Source organism: Drosophila suzukii, chromosome 2R (assembly GCF_043229965.1).
Source record: "Drosophila suzukii chromosome 2R, CBGP_Dsuzu_IsoJpt1.0, whole genome shotgun sequence".
Classification (NCBI taxonomy): Eukaryota; Metazoa; Arthropoda; class Insecta; order Diptera; family Drosophilidae; genus Drosophila; species Drosophila suzukii.
This window is the reverse complement of record NC_092081.1, coordinates 21925621-21940029: the sequence shown is the minus strand read 5'-3', so window position 1 is coordinate 21940029 and position 14409 is coordinate 21925621. Positions and strand designations below refer to the sequence as shown.

Below are 14409 nucleotides of genomic sequence, written 5' to 3'. Positions count from 1 at the left end.
AATTTTACGCCTTTGATGTGGGCGCGATATAATGCTGTTGATCTAGGGTTGTTGTTGCTTCGGAAGGGGGAGGGGGAGGGGGGACTGCAATCGCAAGTGGGTTATACCCGCTGTAACTACATAATAATTCTAATGAAAAATGTCAGGAGGCAAATTTGATTACTGGCTTTGATTGTCAATTAAAGCCCAACAACAATTTGCCGTGCGGTGAAATCTCGTTACGTTTATATGGCCGCCAAGTCGCCGGCAGACAATCTATATACTTTGTGCACACAGAGATATTTATGGCACTATGTGTCAGAGTTGATGACGAGCGAATCCTAATTAATTTTGCAGTACATATGTATTTTCGGGGGAGCCGTGCATTAAGTGACACAGCAACGAGTCACAGTTCGCCTGCTCATTAGCCGCATTAATTGATAAATTGATATTGGCTTGGGGGTCTGAATGGGTGGGGATTGTTTGGAATACCGGGGAATATGAGGTCCCGAACCGCCCGGTTATGCTGCACTGACCAAAGTTTCCACTCCAGGCTGAAGTTTTCGGGCGAATCGGAAAGAACAACATCAATTCCGGGCATCCTTTCTCGGCTGCTGGCTTTCTGTTTGTCTGGCTGTCAAATCAAACTTTGATTTGATTCGATATACCAACTGGCCGGCGTCCAAACTTTTATTCAAACTGACAAGTTTCCCTGCCCAGGGACCAACAACAATCAGTTAATGCAGGCGGTACGCTTACTTTTTCGCCTGTTTTTGGGTGTTTTTTTGGTGTTTTCAGCTCTATTCTGATCCCCAGTTGATTAATAGATGGTAGTTTTAGTGTCACAACTGTCTTGATTAATGTTTGGTCCTACGGAATTTGTTTGTTTGCTAAAACCGGAAGAGAAAAAAAAGTGAGGGAGGCCAATTGTTAATTGTGGTTAAGCGCTTTTAATTTTCACATGTGAGCCGAGTTGAGCAGGCACGAAGGAAATGCAGCCGAAGTAGGGCCAGCCGAACCCGAACGAAACCCGAGTGGCAATTAAGGATGCGCATGCGCAGCAATCTCTTATACGCAGCCAAAAAAGCTCTGCGAAAAAGCTCCGAGATCGAACCGAGCTTGGTGACAGTTTTCGTTGAAATACGGCGGCACACTTGCCGCACAGCTCAGTTGCTGCCAAGTGGTCAGTGCGAGTGGTGCTCCCCAGGAAAAGCAATCATCAGGAAAATGGAAGGTCTCAGGAGGAATAGGACCACCAAGATCATCTGCCAGAGGAAATGGAAGTGGAAATGGAAGGGGAAGAGGAAGGGGAAGAGGAAGTGCCACTCTAGACACGAATCATGAATCAGCGGCGCATTCAACGTCAACACGTAATCCTGCCCAAGGACTCTTCGCTGTGGCGGCATCATAATAATGCCCCCGATTAAAGAACAAAAAGCCAGGCTGAAGTGCTGCAAGTCATTTGTGTGCTCATTGTGCAAACAGATCCCGGGTCCTTGTTCCCGGTTCCCAGTTCCTTGTGCCCTGTGCCTGATTCCTGATTCCTGAGTCCTGATTCCTGCGCCGGAAACGCTTTAAGAGCCCCCCCAAGCAGAGGGCTTAGTGCAGGCACATAATGTCTGCTAATATTTGAAGAGTGCGTCGCATTAATTGACATGAAAGAAAGTCACGAAAAAAAAAATGGAAAAGGACGAAGAGCAAGTGCAGTCGGCAGAAAAGGATGTGGATGTGGATGTGGATGTGGATGTGCTCCTCCTAATGAGTGCACGACAAAGAGGAGCCTTCTTGATGGGTAAGTGCCTTTGGCTAAGACGGCTTTGGCCCCCTTTAACCCCCGAACACAACCCCTTTGAGTGCTGTGATTTTAGCCAGTGATTTATGCGCCAATAAATGCAGGCGGCCACAGGGCATTAATATTAGATTGCACTACCGACCATCTGCCGGGTCATATATTCTGGTTCGAAATTAGCCCCGATAGCCTCTGTGGATCTCCGATTCCCAACGATTCCCAACGATTCCCAACGATTCCCAACGATTCCTGGCTCCATGTTAATTAAGTGCCGTACGAATCTCTTCATAAATTACACAATTTTCACCCGCTTTTCCGGCTACGGCCATTAGCCCTACTGGCATATGGCAGCAATCAATTTGAAATTATACACCACAATTTCTCATCGTTGTTGTTTCTGCCGCTTGTCAGCCTGCCAATTAGGCGATATATATATGCTTATATATATAGCTATATAGCACTAAAATGCAAATAGGTTTGCTGATTTTTTGTTGTTGTCCCCACTTTGTCTGTCCGCAATCAACCATCAATTGTCAAACATTTTCTAGTTGATTACTGGCTTTTTTTGGTCTGCCATTTCTAACGATTTTCATTCTTTGTTTGCCATCCTCGTTTGGGGTTTTTAATTTTGGGGTCATTCAGCTTTTCGACTGACTCTGAATTAATTGAATGTTTTGTGAAATTTATATTATTGATTCGGCTACGTGTTGTCCATTAAGTAATTATATTTGCATTCATAATATTCTCTTTATATTTAACGCAAACATATGCTTATTGTTACGTCAAAGCGATTGTTAAAAGGTAAGAGGATTAGAATATTACGGGGGAAATTGGTAAACTGATTTTTGTATTATTTAACTAGATTAGGGGACATTTTAGTATTTTAATGTGTTTAAAAGATTTAAAAAAAATTGTTCCTTTGACCCTGAAGATAATTAAATATATATCATATATTGAAAATATATCTAACTCTTAATATCCTCTATGAAACATATAAAATCCAAAGTTAAAGTATCATACCAGTCTTAAGCTTTAGCCGATAGTATATGTAAGATATTCATAGAGAAGTTATCCTTGGAATATGCCAAATTAGCTCACCAATAGCTTCCTAACAAACTTTCCTTTCCACTGCCCCCTTCTCCATAAATCTCCGGCTTTGTTTCGAGCCACTCGCCACAAAACAAAACCAAAAGATTTTAAGCCAAAAAGTCAACCCTCCTCTGCCTTTTCCCCGTTTTGCCCCGAGTCCTGGCATCTTTTGTAGATTTGCGTGAGAAACAAAGACCGGCTAAAAATTCAATTAAAGAGAAAGGAAGTGAAAATCGTTTGTCGCTGGCACAAAATGCTCCATATTATATTTAAATGGAATTAGTTTTAATTAAGTCCCTGGCTAGGTTAGGCGCAGCCACAAAGAAAATTCCCTTCCTGGCCAGAAAAATGTTAACAGACTCAAATTACCAGCTCGCAGCCCCAAAAACCCCTCCCGAAAAACCAAAAAAAAAATGAAGGACCCAACCAAATTAAGCAACAGCAACAAAATGAAACCAAAATGTAGCCGCCGAAGGAAGTGATTAAAATTTTACCTAGCCCCAAAGCCCCCGAAACTCGGAACCCAGTCCCCAAAAACGAAGACCCGTTGGCCTTTTGCTCCCTTTTACCTTTTCGCTGTTGTATATTTTTTTGTAATAAGTATTAATTAATGCAAAAATGAAGACGAAACGTAAGTAGGGCTTCTGCTACTGCCTCTGCTGATTTTGCCTCTTGTTTTACAAAAGGGCAGCCGCTTGGCAGTTGTTTCCCTTTTAGTGGATTTTTTTTGTTTTTTGCTGAAATTCGAGACCCGCCGTCCAAGCAAAGTGACGCAAATTAAGAGAACCCCTGGTCAGGAACAAGTCAAGCAGAAGCAACTTAATGAAAACGAAATTGACACCTAGCTACCTGGGAAAGGGAACGGGATGTCTGTCGTCCTCTTTTCCCGACCGCAACTGTAAAGTTATACGCACGTCTGGAGTTACTGGGTGTACATATACATATACATGTGCCATGTGGAAGGGCAGCTTTTTAGTTTTCTTTTTTTCCGGTGGAAAGGACATGTCAATAGTGGCCCGCTTCGCACTTCCTGTGACATTCTGCTGCCCATCATCGGGCGACACACACACAGTGTGCTGTCCTGTCGGCTCATAAATCTTCCGCTCGCATATTTCTGGCTGTGTGTGTGGGCTTTTATCTGGCTTTCACGCTTCCGGGCGCTTCTTCAGGACCCCCCAAATCCCTATCCAGAGGTCCAGAGGAACCCGCTTCCAATACGAAAGCCCAAAAACCGAACAACCGAATTGTGTCTCCAGTTATTTGAGTTTCGTTGTTTAGCTCATAAATCTGCTTATCTGGGGAGTCGGATCCATCCCCTGCAAAAGGGCTAAAAGTTTTTGTTTTTCCAGCTTTTCCAGCCAAGGGCTTTTGCAACTTGACCCTGTTGCAGTCATGCATAAATTTCTTAGATTCCCAGCCAATTGACAAGCCACACGAAGAAATATAAATTAAAATATGTTTCTGTACTCGGTAGCAAACCATATTGGGGCCCGAGAGTTATAAATATTTTTGGGGGAATTAATTAAGCCCCTGCTCGGGCCAGGACCAAAATATGCACAAAATGGAATTAGAGCCGAAAAAAGATAAAAACGTAATGAAATGAAATGCGGCCTAAATGTTTTGGGACATTTTGGGATTGTCGCAGCCGGTGGAAAAACAATGAAGGGGCAATAAATTGGCAGGAAGCTCGAGAGGAGCGGGAATGGCCAGGGGAAATTGAAATATGTTTGGCCTACAAATGGGTTGAAAGGATGCTGTGTGAACTGGAGTGTAAAGTACAGGGCTCCTAATGAACGATTACGAGGGGCGGGGGAAGTGCCATAAGGATTATGGCTGCAGGTTCGAGATGATCCATTGTTATCGGCAGAGAAACCAGAGTAATATATATTATGGGGTGGGGAAATTGGAAAAGGGACGACGGCAAAGTCAGGAAAGGACTGCCCAAATAATGTGGCGTTAATTGTGAAAGAAAGTGGAAACGAAATATAGCAATTATATTAAGACGTTTAGCGTATTGAAAGATGGTCTTAAAAGCTTTATGTAATTGAAATTAACTTCGACTGTTTGCCCAATTAATAACTAAGCCTCTAATTAGCTGGGCTTATGGAAATGGCCATAATATTTTTAGGTATTCAACTTTTAATCTCCTGAGCCATTTAATTTAAATTTCGATTTGCGGTCAAAAATTCCTGCCCGGTCATATGCGACAATTTCTTTCGGTTATTTCTATTTTATGTGGCGCACGTACATATTTTTTTCCTTGGCCGAGCAGCAGGATGCGGACAGGATGCGGACAGGGCGCTCTGCAGGACACTTTCGGCTGCAGTCTGCATACGTCATCGAACTGTTGACCGAGTTGGCGGCGAGCCAACATGTTGCCTGTTGCCTGTCAGCACAATTTCCAGATAGTCACGGACTCGGAACTCGGTTCTCTGGACTCTCGACTGTAGACTCCAGTGGCAGGAGCAGGCAAGATTCAGGACCCAACTGCAGGGCCAGGACACGCAGCTAGGACACACTGTTTTATGCATGGCAGGCACTAAGGCGCAAAGTGTTGATAGGGCACACCCAAACCCAAACTTGTACCCATTCCCCAGTACATTCTCCCCAGGACAGCGACTCTGACACAGACAGATGCAGATTTCTTTTCTGCTGAGGCTGCAGGGGGCTCCAGTGGCAGGACTCGAAGGATCCTGCAGCTGGCCCCGTCATAAAGAGGAAAACTGAGCCAAGCCAGAGCCAACTGCAGTGGCTACAGTGGGGGCACACAGAACCAGAACAGTGGCGTCAAAAAGTATACTATCTTGAAATTATAAAGAGCAGAAGGCACAAGTTGTGTAGGTTTGCATGTCCGCCTTGAAAATATATATTTTTTAAAGGTTTTATTAGTAAGAATTAGTGTTCAGATGTTTATGTTAAATGGTGTCCTTCGAATGGTAGTTTGATATCTGCCATAAGAATATTGTAACATTTAACCGATAAAGTACCATTTAAAGACAATAATACTTAACTTCATTTTTCTGAATATTTACCTATGCCAAATCTTGGATTCATCCATTTTCCGGGTAAAGAATATTATTTTTTAAACAGAAAAATTAGAAGTAGTTCATCTATAATCACCTAGTTTCAAAGTCAGCTTCAAACTAGCCATTTAAAACCCAGAAAAAGAAAGAAAAAGGTGTTTCCCCCCGTTTGATTGACTGTAGTGTCACTTTAGGTATATGTGATTCGGCAAGACATTTTTCTGAATGTAAGCGGTAACCGGGTAACCGCAGAAAAATGAGTGGAGGCCAGTTTCCACCTGAGCGGCCACCTGGAGCCCGTGGATTCCGTGGCTGCCGTGGCTCCGGTGGCTGCCATTCTGCCACTGATGATGCCTGCTCCTCGGCTGGCATCCATCAAACGCCGCCATATTGAATCAACGCAAAATAATTGCTTTTTAAATGGGTTTTTATACTGGCAGCGGGGTGAGAGAACAGGATCCTGGACATGGCGGAAGGCCCATAAATTCAAGGCATCGCCACCGCCTTATATTATGGATCCACAACTGCCCCCGGGGTGAAGTTTTTCTCTCCTCGCGAATCGTTCATCGCTTTTCTTCTTGAATTCCCGCCGATTTGTGAGCTTTAATTTTGAGATTTATGCCCATGGCTGCAAGGACATTTTTAATGAGATTTCGCCTGGCTAGTCCGAGAAGGATAATAGGGGGAGTGGCAAGAGAAAGTCGAGTCCGAGGCGTTGACAGACACAGATTATGCGAGATATGCCAAAAAGTCAGTGCGGTTAAGCAGCTGCCTCTGGTGGAGGGGATTGGCATGGAATGGAATGGAAATGGATGAGGGCTATATGTAAGCCAACTTAAGTTCTCCATCGGATGATGAAAGTATACATAATTTGCCCAGTCCTCCTTTCTCGTCCGCAAAAGTTTCCCTTGTTTTCAGTAAATTTGCGTTAGGAAAAGTGGTTAGAATTTTCTACCCATCTCCATCGCCATGGCCATCTTTTTCTCGCAATGACAACATAATTAGCTCATTTATCACTGAGTCTGTTTTGGTTAAGATGAGTAAATCAAAAGTAGAAAATTTATATTTCAAGAAATTTACAACTATTTTAATTTACTGATTTTTCAGTTGCTATCGGTTGGTCACGAAAATGTAGAATAAATTTGAAAAAGACGTTATCATAAATTAGCAAAAAAAATTAAGAAAATATTCTTCTCAATATCAAGACTTATTCTAAGGAATTCCAAACTTTTTTGCTTTAGAAGTTATTGATTTGTGGTCCCAAAACATGTTCGCTAAAATATGAACCAAACAAATATCTCACTTAAAATCTCGATTTATTTCTTTAGCGTTTTAAAATTCGATACAAAAATAGAGGCAGTTGCTAAAACCAAATTGAATATTTTGTCGCTGACAGCAATCAAATACAATTTGCATCGCGACCGAGGGGAAAATCAAGAGCCATAAGGAAGGGTAGACTGTTAGGGGGAATCCATTCGAGTCATCGAGGTTGTTTATGCACGAACTTAATTGAGTTCAACTGAAAGTGTCAAGTCATGTGGCCGAACTTCAATGCGAGATTCATACGCAAATCGAGAGCAAACATTTGTATCTTATACCTACTAGTAAGTACACCAATGAATGGGTAATTTATGGGGCAGCCAAGCAGCTCATATCACTGCCCAGATAATTGCACACATCGGCAGGATAAAAGATAATGTCTGGCTATTAAAGAAAGGGCGGAGTTGGCATAAAACGCAGCGTTTTAGCATTTCCGTTTTGGCACCGGAAACGGAAGTGTAACTGCCGCAGGGGCGCATGTGCTTTGTGTCCTTTTTGTCCTGCCACGCCCCCTGCTTTGAGCCAAGGCGTAGCCGGTTGCATTTATAATTAACATAATGATGGCATTTTGCTAAACACCGTTTTCCGTATGTAACACACACGGCCAAAGAGATAGGTTGAGTGGCAAGTGGAAGATGGGAATGGGGATGGGGTGGGGCTAAGGGTTTCGGGGTGGCACTCAACAACGGCTGCATAGTTGACATGAAATGCCAACTTAATGTCAGAAAGTTAACATGCCACTTGAAATTAACAAGCCGCGCCGAGTCCTTCTGTTTCCTTCTCCCCCCTACAACCTCCGCCTCCCGAAAACCCACCTCATCAACGGAATCCTTTCTGCATTGTTTTGCGCATGCATACATATACCCACATTTATATATATATATTCAGGTACACACTCGTCCTTATATGTGTCCTGCTGAAGGGCCTGGCCCGACTTGACACAGGCGACTGGCGTGTCAGGTGAGGCGCATTAAAAATGTAGAATTTCATCTTTTAGTCAGCAATTGTAGCGTTTTTTGCCAAGTGTTTTCGGCCCTGTCTAAGTTAAAGGGCCTCGAGTGCCTGGCTTTGTTCTACGGTTTTCGAAAACTGTCGCGCTATTAAAAAACCACATGCGACACATGCCGCATCCCTTTCGCTTTACATAACTAATGAAGCTCCGTAACTCTGATAGGCAAATGTTGTGCAACAATGGATATAACACAATGAACTTGGCTGGCTGGCTGCCCGGGAGAATTGCGCGGTTCATTTGGCCAGCCAAAAATTGATTGGATGGGAAACATTCGAACCACTTTACTAACCAAAAATGCAGTTTATGCAACCCGAAAGAGTTTCGCCCAATTGAGCTTATGATATTTGTGGCATTTCCCTGTATAATCTGTCAAACGTGTTGCCATTATACAAAGGTGTTTGTTTTTGTAGCTAAAAATACACCAAATTCCTGGCATACTCGAAAAATGCGAAATATGTATTAATTAAAAAGAACAGCATGAAATTCCTGTATCAAGCACACACGATTTTTTACTCAGCCAGAGAAACCCGAACTCACTTTAAAATACATTTAATTTAATATTCAAAATACATGCGTGTAAAAAACAACAATGGCTCGGGGGTAGATATTTTGGGGCCCAAATTGGTCGTTAGCACATTGACGGGGGTGAAGGGTGGGGTGATGGGTGATGGGTGGGCGTGGGTGGAAAAGGTCGCTGCAAATTACACGTGACATGCTAAATGGCTGGAGGTGAGGATGGGCAGGGGCAGGAAGACGTTTCTCGGTTGACACCAGCACACGTCCCTCCCGGCCGCCGTGCCAAAATGATCATAAAATTAGCGCGCAAAAGTAAAACATATGAGACGCGATTTGAATTTGACGCCATTACCTTCATTTGGTAACAGTCATTTACAGTGAGAAAAAAAAATAAACCTAAGATTAAATGGAAAATATTTCAAGGCTACACAACAACTAACTAAAGTATACCAAACTAAAAGTAGGATAAACCAGTTTGGTTTGAAAATTACAAAAATTTAATTTCTTAAAGCTAAAGATTCTGTTAAGGTGTTAAAAAAAAATAAACTAAATTATCCCAAAAACATTTAACATTTCATAAAGTCAATCTTAAAATTTTCAAGATTAATTAGAGGTTAGTCGCTTATTTAACAATCGATAAAAACTTTTCGAGGTAATATTACGAAATTCCATTTAAAACATTTTAAGATTCTGTTAAGGTATTTTTACTAATTAATATAAACATTTTTAAGATACATTTTTGAAAATTAAAAAATTCTTTTTGATTATAGTTCCATTATAATCTAGTTTCAAATCAAAATTTTAGCGCTGTGCACCATTAGTTGCTGAAGAATCCATTATTTTCAATTTCTAAAATTTCTAGATTGATTTGAGATTGGGTAAAACACATTTCGAGGTAAAATTACGATTTTATTATCAACAAATTTATTTAAAAATTTTTACTATCAACATTTTTAAGTCACATTTTTCAAAGTTCAAAAATTGTACTTGATCGAAGGTTCCATTATAAACTCCAATATGTAATTCTTTAAAAATGTCATATGTTTCAAAACCAAAATTTTAGCACTGTGCACCATCAGTGGCTGAAGAATCCAGACTTTGGGGTGGGGGCGGGAGACACGCATAATGACGCACCAGGCGCCAAAGTCATTTGCATATGCCAACCTAACCAAAAAACGGAATCGCCCCACTCTTCGCTGAAGAACCGAGGGATATGGGGGAGTTGTGTATTTTTATTGGCAGCTGCCTACGGCGGAGACTGCGTCTGCCTGTCTGGCATACTAAGTGAGCTTTCACCACCCCCGTGGAAAGTGGGGAAAAAACTGGAAGAGCGGGAAAGCCCCCTCCCCCTTGATAATAATCGTACATTATAATGTGTTTGCCCACTGATAGCGTTAATTATGCAGGGGCCGCAGCGCTAATTATGATTTGTAAGCTTTGAAAGTGCTCCGTGCTGCCTACTTGCAGGCGCCGCGCTTTTAATGAACCCATATCGTACGTGTTCGCCGGCCAATCAATGGGCCATTGTATTCCATTGGATTCGAAATTCGAACTGAAAATGTGCGCAATCTACAATCGTAGAGAGGGGGTTTCCAGGAGGGTATGGCTAAAATGCCACTTGAGGAGGACAAAAGGATGCAGCAGCAGCAGAATGTAGCTGTAGCGGATACAGCAGTCCCGCAATTATGTTACAAAACGTTGCAATTAAGCAAACTGTAACAAAGGCATGACCGAGCGTTGTAACTAGATATGAAGTGGAAGGGGGATTGGAGATTCGGCTGACAGGAGTTGGAAAAAATCGGAGAAACAAAAAACTTCCGCTGTCAACGCTGTATCTCCATCTCCATCTCCACCTACCTCACTTTCCGCACTCAAGTGCACTCTAAGCTCGACAACTTGAGGAGGAATTCGTACTGTATTGTGTGTGTGGAAACGTGTTCAATTGATATTTCAGAACGCGCAAGGAAAAACTTATAAATAGCAAGGGTCCCTCCGCCCCCCCTTCCAGCAACTTGAGCCAAAAACTGCAATATTGCTTTTCTTCCGCTCCTCCGAAAAGCCAGACTATGGTCTAAAAATACAAACGAGATATGGTGAGAGTGGGAAAAGGTCACTTGAGGCCAGCTTTGGACTTAAAAAGCTGGTGGGAGCGGAGCCACTGGAGCTACTTTGCCTCGAGTCTTGGCCGGGCCAAGAAAGCCAAACAAGTGGCTGCTCCATATTGATTGCTGAGCCAACGCTCCGGGCTGCACTCGAGTTGAGTCGAGTCTAGTCGAGACTGGCCCACTTCACCCCACTTTTTGCACTTTCGTTTAGATGTCACACCCCCAACCCAACACCAAATGAGCCCCAAAATACCTGTGCACTCGGGGAAAACTTTACTGGATTAGGCTGTCGAAATTGGGAAAGTTTCGCCAACTGATCGGAAATATTCAATTGAAATTCAATGATGATTTTGGAGTTCCTAAGAATTTAAAACAGAGTTTGTGGCCCCTAATGTACAGCTATATAATATTTTTGTAAATTTATCTTGGGCTTTACAAATTATTTAAATAATATAATGGTTTTTCAAATAAGGGGCCATTGTTGAGGTAGCTTAGGTAAATTTTGAATTTAAATTGTGGTTTTCAAGACCTTTAGTGTGACTCCAAAAGTACATTCCAAGATACTAACAATTAATAGTATATTTGCAAATTGCAGCTAAGCTGTATTGTATTTTTAACTTAAAGCTTAAAATCTATATATTATAAATGATCCCTTATTATCCATTGTTTTTATTTTCTAAAAATATATTGGTTTTTCCTTTCAAGAAGCTATTAAGTTCGATAATAGCTTTACAAATGGTACTTCTACCCAATATTTGTTATCCCAAGATTTGTAATATCCTCTGTGTAACCAAAACTGAACGCCGAGCCACCTGCCCTGATGTTCAAATGACTTTTCCCAGCTGCATATTGAAATTTTATTGCATTCGGCCCAGAGGGGCTGAAAACCAGGGGGACTAGAGAGGAGTACGATTCCGGAGTCAGACTTTTGGGGTCGCCAGTCAAGTCAGTCAAGCGGCACAAATTCAAACATTTGTATTGCTGAAATTGAAAAAGGTGTCGGGATGAAAATGAAAAATTATCCCAGGGCTGGTGGGGAATCCTGGGGGGCAGGGCAGTCATAGTCCACCGACTGGTCAGCGATGATAGCAGCAATGTTTTGTCTTCATTGCCGTACTGCCTCTATGGGTCTGCTGATGGGATGACCGATGTCTGGCCGACTTGACGGGCCCTCTGATGGTTCTGATGTTTCTGATGGTTCGGATCGGTTTGGTTTGGTTAAAACAAGAGTTAACCGTTGATTGGCTGCTGCTGCTGGTGGCTTAATTGTTATATACCAGCCACATTGCCGGGGCTTAATGAAATGAAACACCAGCCTTAATTGATCGATTACATTCGCATATACAAATACGTGTATGATGAACTTTATTACGTACACTATCGGCCAGTGACGCCATAAATCATTGCCCTATAGTTGCGAGTACATAAATTAATGCGGTGCATAAAGAAAATTGTTCGATTTATATTTATGACTTTCCAAAACTATTAAAACTGGTTATTAACAATGTTGATTTATCGGGTGGCATGTGCCAATGCTTTATATCAATTAATTTGTCGATGTCACGGGACACCGAATAAGGTTTTAATTATTTTTGGTAATTAATATTTAAAGTCGAGTTTAAAGGGTTATTGCAAAGGATGAAGTATTTAAAATTTATAAAAATATAAATGGGAGAGCCACAAGTCACTAGGGTTGTGAAATCTTTTTTAAATGTCATCAGAGGTGTCTAAAAGTATGCAACAATATCAGAAGTACAATGAATTTATTTACTGCATACTTTTATGCACCTCCCAAATATTCCATTTTCAATATTGTTTAATTAAGCAAACATATTTTTATCTCTTCGCGAAATCCCCTTTTTGATTGAAACTTTTCTTATTCCGTGATTTCCGGATGTGTGCGAAATTTATCTTTCATTTTGACACTTTTGCTGATGCCACAGTTGGATTTTATGCAAACATATGCGGCGTGAACGGCAAAAGTCGCGATGCGGCCTCGTGGAAAAAAGCGTAGACATGCCAAAAAGTTTTTGCCAGCTTTTCCGAGGCAGGGGCACTCAGTCCGAGGCATGAGCCTCGACCAGACAGCTGTCAACAGTCAAATATGCAGGCAGCCAACAATGCAGGGCCAAAAAAGGAAAAAAAACCTGGCCAGAAGAGCGAAAAACCTATGCGCGCTTTCATTTTCCTAAAAATTCCTAGCTGAGACTGACATATGTGAGGTACAACCGAGCCGGAATGTGTACCTTCTATTTAGCTTATTTCGGCTGGTCGACAAAATCTTTTTCACACTTTTTTTTAACCAAAATATGGGTACTTAATGATTCAAAAGGGGCGGACAATTTATTATTCAGGCGTAAGCCCCATTAAAACAGCTGACTCTAATGTCAATCCAAAGCGAAGCCATGGCTTAAAGCAAATTTCAATAATTCTAATTTAGCAGGAAAAACACGGCGGATGGCTAAAAACTCTGGGAATGTTTACCGAGAGCAAACAATGCCCACAGACAGGGGATAAAATGGGGAAAAAAAAGGACTGGGTAGGGATGCCTCATCCCCTGGAAACGTGCAACTCACTTGGTCGTTTTGTTATTTTGGCTTTTTCATGCTCCATTTATATAACCAACGTTCCCTGGGTTCCCTGGCAGCTGAGACGGCTCCTTGGTCCTGGGCCCTTGGTCCTTAGTCCTTAGTCCTTGCCCTTAACCCACCGATGCCTTCGGTCTGGCCAAGAATTTGACGTGTGCTCGTTTATCATTCATTTTGCGCTCGCTTACATTATTCGAACGGAACCTGAAACATTAAATTTTAGCACGTTTTGCGCTAACGTGCGCTCATTTCTACTTTGGCATTACGCACGCCATAAAGCTTAGCCTTTTTCCCCAGCTTTTCCTTTCACCCATTTTCCCCATTTTCCCCTCCACCGGCTTTTCATATACTTGGGCATCAGCCGTAATGAAGTTAAGTGACGGCATTCTGCTGGCGGCTTAACAATCTTGTCGGATGGGCGAAATTGTTGCCACCATTATTGTAAAACAAAACAATAATGTTGAGTCTGAAATCCTTGAGCAAATGGATTCAGGAGAATTAAGAGAGCCCCTTGATCGCTTGGCTTTTTTCAAAGGATTTTTAAGGAATTGCTTAAATCCCTTTGGTATGTCAAGAAAATCAGAATTTAAGAAAAATAAAAAAGTACCATTGGTTAAAAACCTCTCTGAGCCACCCGAGCTAATTGACAAAAACCATTCGAAAACCGATAATCATTTAAATATTTTAAATACTTTTTCGATTGCATTCCCATACTTTTTTTTAATCCCCTTCGACATGTACAATATTGACCATTAATCACTATTAAACACACACGTAGTATCGTCAATTTTTTCCACTTTATTCCAGTCATAAATTTGTTTTATTTACGAATGTTCACTAAGTTAGTTTGGAATAAATTTGTAAATGGATTTGCCATTGGCTTATTGCTGTTTGCATTTTTTGCGCCACTTTCAAAGTGGCTTTTATGACGCAACAATGTTTTAATGCTGTTTGCCCTGTCCATTAGTCCCTCAATATGAGCGGCAAT

At 41.7% G+C, this 14409-nt stretch overlaps 1 protein-coding gene across 3 annotated transcripts in view; it reads left to right on the top strand.

The window, feature by feature from the left end:
• Positions 1 to 14409, top strand: part of Mmp2 (Matrix metalloproteinase 2) — a 78648-nt gene that overhangs the window by 27048 nt on the left and 37191 nt on the right. Inside the window, exon 1 of one of the 3 annotated variants that reach the window (XM_065863250.2) lies at positions 1143 to 1771. The exons of the other annotated variants lie outside the window; for them this stretch is intronic. Within the exon in view, the coding sequence (XP_065719322.2) occupies positions 1635 to 1771 (137 nt within the window). The 5' untranslated portion in view covers positions 1143 to 1634. Of the gene's footprint in view, positions 1 to 1142; positions 1772 to 14409 lie in introns of those variants that run through there. 3 annotated transcript variants of the gene reach the window in all.